The following is a 7411-nucleotide window of genomic DNA, read 5'->3' as shown; positions in this document are numbered from 1 at the left end:
CCTGCTGAGAACTTACATGAGTTAAGGAATATAGCCAGCTAGTAGAAGCCTGTGCTGAACAGAGGGGACAAGATACGAAACACTGCAACCTGATGGCTTGAGGGCTAAGTAGGGCATAAATGCAGGGAGTGGGGAAACCACCATATATGATCTACCAGGGAGCACTGGGTGTATCAGTGGTGCACAATACCAGTGCACCAATATGGGATATAATTAACAACATCACAAGGACTCTGCTGTGAACTTACTCATTGACTCGGGTCACTCGAGGTGTTCCTGAATCTTCAATTTTTAGTAACTTGACTGTGAATATGCTGTGACTAAAAGGAGAAGCTTAAGTTAGCAGAAAAGTGATAAAGTAGATAGATACCTTAAAATTATTTTTAGCGTCCACATCTGTTCTTGTTGTTGAATCTCTCTACTTACCTAGGCATAAACCTATCGGATACAAACTTCTATAAGATATCTATGCATTTATTTTGCTTTATCCTCAGACTTTTAGATGGAATAAACGTAACTGCTTTTGCTTAAATATTGATAAAACACTTTTGTACATGCTCATCTTACTGAAGGATTGAATCCTTTCAGCTCACATACTAAAGGACACCAACACTGAACCCTAGATATCTAGACCTTGTTAGTCTCTTTCTCTCCTAAAAGCCACAAGCCATATTTTACTTTCTCCTTCCTCCCACACACCATCCTATGCCCCACGTTATTCAAAGTGTTTCTCACCTTCTGCTGGAGCAAGTATTTAGTTTTGTGCTTGCTATACTCTGGTGTTTCAATCCCAGTTTCAAGAGTCTAAAAGCTTCTCTAGAATCAGAAATTTGAACCCATTGCAGATCTATAGGAAAAAAACCATTTTCAATAAGAAAGAAGGGATTAGGGGATAATCAGGCATCATTTCATCCTATATCACAATTTTTTCCTATTAGCACATTAAAAACATGTCCCATCAAAATTAAGCAAACCACCTTAGCCTGAGTACTGAAAAGCCAGAAGGCAGAGTCTAAGAATTGTGAAAGCTCTATTTTCATGTTAATCAAGGCAGAATTCTACCTGGACAGCTTCTCTGTTCTAGCCTACCATTTTGAGGACCCTAGATCTCTTTCAGAGCATTCAACTTAATTGACAGATATCAGTGAAGAATTTCATCTGCAATAGGATGATCATATGTCATCCGGGTATGGGTAAATACCTACAACTGCACTAAAATAACTTGCAATATTAACATTTTGACCTCTGATAACCTAGAGGACACCAAAATTGTACTAGCAAAAATACCAGCTGTGACCAAGAAAAAACAAGAAATGACTTTTTCCTCAATAACATCACTAATTGCCTTACACTTACAAGCTTTATTAAAAAAATATGCTGAAGCATAGATCAAAGCATACTATTTCCTACTTCACATTTTCCAGTCTTAAGAAACGAAGGAGTTGGTTCTATTGTCCAATTCAGCTTTTTGCATCTCTAGTTTGGCATATTGAAGCTAAACATAGCAGGCTAAACATGTACAAAAAAGCCTTTAGTTTACAACCGGTGTCTTGATGGTGCAAAGAACATGTAACAAATTTATCAGGTTTCAAGCCTTACTTTTTCCATGGTCAGAAACAAACACTGAAGTGTTATTTTAGGTTCTTTCAGCTTCCCACCTCCCAAAACAAAACAAATGACATTGCAGGTTTGGCTAGAGTACTGTAAGATGTAATTTGTAGCTAAACTAAACTTTTTCACAAGTTATCTGAAGTCTTTCTCTGCAAAAAAAAAAAAAGCACTGTTGAGCCAGTTACAACTATAGTTTAGGACATTTGGAGTCTTTAAGAAAATGGAAAAAGCACACTAACAAGTTTTTCTACTTTTTACAATAGTCCTTCCATTTCAGAAAAATATCAAGGCAGCAGAATACACACAGGCTTTTAGAAGTCAGTCAAGAATAAATAAAATACTATTTAAGATAGATATTTCTACATATGTAGAACGTTGCCTTTCCTACTCCTACTACAATTTGCAATGTAGTATCATCACCTTTCACATAAGAACATCCCTTAACATCTTGAGCAAGGCGTAGCGTTTTTCTTTTCTTGGTATTTGATACAGGAACCAGAAGGTCATAAAAACATTCATTGTAAATCTCAAAAAATGAAACCCAAACAGAAAACTTTGTGTAATTCTTCACAGTTGTGCTAGATTCATCCAGGAGTTCCTCTAAATCTGCCAAGTAAAAAAATATTACAAGTCAATTTAGGCCTAAAGTGAATTTCACTTAAATTAATAAGTGAAAATTGATATTACAAAAAAACACTTATCCCATTAAAAAAAAAGAAATTTCAACTCCCCTTCCTTAAGTATCTGTAAGTCACATGCTTAGCCTACATATTTGCAAGACAGCCGTACTCCACCAGTTCTTTTCACACTTGCAAATTCTATCAGACACATATAGCTTGGTTAGAATTATTCCAGATTCCAGTCTCTTCAATATATTTAGAAGACAGAATTAAACTGAGGAGTACTCTTTAAGTCTGACTTTTTAAAGCAGATCTAGTCTTTAGGCAGTTTTTACATGCTAGAATTAGGTCTAATTACATACAGGTACTATAAAATCCCATTGGGATACTACCAGAGTACACAGAATAAGTAGTACTAGAAGTTCTTGCTATAGTTTCATCTCATTTAATGCCTGTTCAGGTGTTCTGCTAACCATTTTATCTCTGCATTTTCTCCTTGCTTACTATTCAATACACAAATAATGCTGAGTAGTAAGTGTTTATTAACATAGGCCAGAAGTCAATTATTGACCCTAAGAAAGCTTCTTTGTCAGCTTTAATTACAAAATCACAGAACCACATAGAATTACTATTTTTTAATATAAATACTATTCTTATATATTATACAATATGCTGTACTATTATTTAATGTAAAACATACCATGAGAATGAACCGGCACTTTGTTAGTGCTATTTTGCTGGAGATGATCTATCTACAAAAGAGAACAGAGACTTTAAGATACATTGTTGACAGTATATCATCAGTACACCAGTTACTTTTGTAACAGCCCTATTGTCCTGCTAGATAGGAACACAGGGTAGTTGCAATAACCAAATATGAAGATCCTGGTTACACATCATGACTAGCTCAGTGCATCTGTTGAAACTAATGTTCTTACAGAAATACTTATTCCTAACACTTCCCTTATATCTGGCCCTATCACAGCAAATTTCAACTTCCTGAATCAGAAAAAAGCTAGCTACAGAAAAATAAGAGGGAGCCCACACAAGAACTAATTTAAAAAGATTTGCATGAGTCCAGTTGCAGTTCACACATAACTCTGCACCTGGTGAATCTAGAGTATTGAAATTTTATTGGTATTTTGCTAATCCAGGATTCCACATCTTACAGCTTACTAGATCAACCCTCAAAAGAACACTCATTCACTTAATAAACTAAGTGAGCAACTTATTACTTTGTTATATTGGCTGTATGAACTGTGAAACCTCTCACAGTTGAAATAATGTCTAGGTTTTAGATAGATAAGGCAAATTTTCTTCTGATGAGCTCTTAAAAAATGTAAAACAAATGCCTACAGCTAGAGCTTGAGATTTGTAAGCATATATTCCTTTTCCAGTCTTAGTTTTGTTGGTTTGGTTTTTTTAGGCACAGGACCACAAAGTGCAACTCATCTACCAGAACTAGTAGGCTTAAGAGAAGAAACATGGATTAAAACAGGTGTGATTTTGGTTGGGGCTTTAAAAAAGTTTTTTTCAAGAATGTTTGATCTAAAGCTGCAATCCCATGAAACGATTCCTGAAACAGTAATCAAAACTTTTAGTTTTAAGCTTTACACACAACACACCCATACAAGCCTGCACATAGACGCAAACTTTACCAAATTGATAACCTGATTTATTGTTCTTAAAAGCACAGGTTTATAAACTAGAGGGGACATATATATGTATTCAAACACCCATACATGACAGATTTTTCACAAGTCCTTAAAAACTGCTAGAGCAAGATAATAACTCTACACCTATGCTTTGAAGTATTGGAGATTTTGCTGCCACCTGCCTTCCAGACTGGAGAAGTCCAGTTAAATAACTCATGAAAACGAAGGTATTTTCCACCCTGCGACAGCTAGAACACTCCATTATAACCTAGCATGCCACAAGGGAGATACTTAATTCTTTTCATTAAAAAAATAGAGAAAGCACAATAACCCCTTTCTAGTTCCAATTCCTAACATATGCTCATTTAAAAAATATTTTTCCAGTAATGAAAAGCACCAAGAAGGTATGCTTAAACAAAACAAATCCCCATAACTGTAACTGCACTAAACAGCATTAGAATTCCAGGCAACTCAAAACTGAAGTATATTTCTGGACTGCTCCACAGTAATCTGTCTAAAGTCTGTAAGAGACCAATATTAATTAAAACCCTTTGTAAATCCACTGATGTTATACCTCTACTGTTCCAAAAGAGCTTTTGTTTCCTTTGCTGATATTTGCCAAGCTAGAAGAGGGAAACAACCCCAAAATCATTAAAGTATCCTGACAGACAGTAAATTATTAAAGAAACAAACCTACTATTGTCCCCACAGATGGAGAGACATTGTGAATTCACTCCTTATTAAGCACCAGTAACCTCAGAGGATAAGTTATTAGGTATCTAAGCTATGGAAAAAAAGGACTTGGAGTTTATATCCTATCAAGATCCTATCTTGCCACAAAACAGAAGTCCACAGGAGAACAGGGTTCATCAGCTAAATTGCTCACTCTACTGCTAATCTGAATAGCTGCCTGACAGCAAAGGGACACATTCATCCTTAAAAACAGATAGCTCAGCATTACCCTGTTCATCTTTCAACAGGAAGACTCTAAAGATGTGTGTACTCATGAATATAGAAAGAAGCGTTCCTCTACCTCTTTTGTTAGACGAAGTATTGAGCTTTTAATAGCAATTTCTTCCTTCATTTGGTCTTTTGTCAGCTTTATATAATCTCTACATCGATGGGGTTTCAGATCCATTGCTGTGTAAAGCTTTCCTTGAAGATTTTTAAACAGCATATCCATAGCCCTTGGCAGAATACCAACATCATCTTCTGTGCCTGTAAGCAACATACACATTAAATTAGTATAGCATAAGGACTGCCACTTCAACATAAGAAAAGTTGTTTCCATGCAAATCAAGTCAGCTCATTTGTTAAAGTGCTTAGAAAAATAATGAAAGAATTAAGTCTTCTGACCAGAAAGGACATTGAACTATAACAGTACAGAAACAACATATGATGAGACAAGGTCTCCTAGAATATTATTTATAAGCTCAGAAACTTGAGACAAGACAGGAGTACTTGCAAGTAATAAGACTTGTTTCAAGATGTTTTTTCTCTGCTTATAACTGAAACAGGCTCAAACACTAACAGTTATTTGAAGACAGTGCACATAAGATGCATACGACCTTTGTAATAACGAAAATAAAATGCTAGTTTGTTGTAGTGATTTACATACTTGGTATGGAAGAAGACCTTCGAAGGCTATTAACAATTGAGAAGCCAGTATATGGGGCCTACAGTTTAAATAACAGAAAAAGAACAGTTCTGCTAGAAATAATCCTCACTTTAAAAAAAGGAAGTTAATTTAAGGAGAACACATTTCTACTTATACCTTGGAATGTGTAGGTTTTCCCTGCATTTGTAACACCATATGTAAAAATAAGACGATTATATCCATCTAAGAAATCTTGCACTGGTTGCTTCATGGTACCTTCAAAGAATTCTTCTTGAGTTGTTTCTGGTCCAAACACCTGAGCATTAGCAAGAAACCTTTATTTAAGCAAACATTAGATACTTCTAAAGAAACTTTTAAATTTTATGTTTGTAATCTTAAAGGCTACTGACAGTTTAAAAAAAAAATCTACTTTGCTTGGTGATAAATAATACAAGTTAAACAACTTTTTCAAGGAAACAGTTAAGAACATTTAAAGACTATTAATTTACTTGTGAAAAAGTGAACTTCTGCATCATCTGTCCAGCAGTTCTTTCACTTAGTCGACCCAAAGAGTTTTGGGGGGGCTTCAGTATGATGCTTTTTGAGTCCTCAAGTGAAATGCAGTCCTATTAACAGGAAGCACAAGCAATGCAGTCATAAAAAAGTACTAAGATCTCAGATTCCAGGAAAAAACCTTTATTTAGTTTAAAAATGTCACACCTGCAATTCATATTCCCCTTCCGATGATGTATGTGGCTTAATACGCAAGCAAACTTGTATGTGTCCCTTATACTCCAAGCTGCTCCCCTTAAATTATAAAAAAAAAAGTTAGAAAGTTGACTAGATTCTTTTACATCTACCATGGTAACAGTTTTATTTCCATCAGGCTATTTTGAACAGACTTATTTGATGACATGGGAAGCAAACATAATTCACTACATCAGTTTCTACAAGCACTTGGGGCACTCCAGAAGTTCACTGTGATAACTTAAATGATCTTGCAGCACATGCATATACACTACATATACACATTCAGGCCAACAAGAGACCAATGTGGGGGTTTTTTGTTTCATTCTATGATTAAGCTGCTCTGAACTGGCAATTAGCCTAATTCTCAGAACAATAATGCACCCAATAAGGTATCAGTGCAGTGCCACTTCACTTCATCTAATCCTATATGTCTTCTCATTATTAAAACACAGAAACACTTTTCATCCTTTCTGTAAAATTATTATTATTCTTATTGATGAAAGGAATAATAGTTTAAAAAAAAAATCTAAACAATGAAAACATTAAGGCTTTCTTACCTGGCTTGTGTCTGAACTTGAAGAAACCAAAGAAAAATTAACAGAGAGATCTGCTTTAATATCTTCCACATTTACTGGTCCTGCTCTTGGAGGCAGATCAACACTAACAATATAGGATGGTCTAAACGATTTCTCATCATCTGAGGTCAGTTCCATCCTGCCAGATAAAATAAAACTTTTTTTGTTCTCTGGTAACAGTGTAGGTCTTCTGAAATCCCTTAGAACACAAGTCAGTTTAAGCCACAGTATCTTTAAGGAGAAAGCTTTCTTAGTCCTATTAATCATTTTTGTAGCAAGTTTCTGATAGTTGGGAAGGGGGCCTGCAGTGGATTATGCATCACGATCAAATGAGAACATCCATTCTTCTTTCAATGAAAAGCAACTGTTTACCAGATATAAGTCTTAAACATATACCAGTACCTTGCTAAAAACCATTTCAGATGAGGAACATAATCTAAACAAACAAACCAACCCAATCATATTGCTCCACTTCTCCAATCACAGCATTCATTTAGAATAAAAGCTCATTGCAAGAGTAATCCAAACCATGGTTATCTCTGCAGGACCTGACAAATAGTTGGTAGTATAAACATGACACAGTGTAGCTTAATGCAAGACAGA

General features: G+C 35.3%; 1 protein-coding gene across 1 annotated transcript in view; it reads right to left on the bottom strand.

The window, feature by feature from the left end:
- The window catches only part of KIF20B (kinesin family member 20B), a 35138-nt gene extending 28192 nt beyond the window's left edge, over positions 1–6946 (bottom strand). Inside the window, 9 exon segments of the mRNA XM_010000106.1 lie at positions 249–320; positions 736–847; positions 2032–2211; positions 3417–3437; positions 4865–5104; positions 5661–5799; positions 5993–6109; positions 6204–6290; positions 6791–6946. Of these exon segments, the coding sequence (XP_009998408.1) occupies positions 249–320; positions 736–847; positions 2032–2211; positions 3417–3437; positions 4865–5104; positions 5661–5799; positions 5993–6109; positions 6204–6290; positions 6791–6946 (1124 nt within the window).
- Between the last annotated feature and the right edge of the window lie 465 nt (positions 6947–7411).

Source organism: Chaetura pelagica, unplaced genomic scaffold (genome assembly GCF_000747805.2).
Source record: "Chaetura pelagica isolate M959 unplaced genomic scaffold, ChaPel_1.0 scaffold436, whole genome shotgun sequence".
NCBI classification, from domain to species: Eukaryota; Metazoa; Chordata; class Aves; order Apodiformes; family Apodidae; genus Chaetura; species Chaetura pelagica.
Note: the sequence above shows the minus strand (reverse complement) of the source record. Positions and strands in the feature narration are given on the sequence as shown.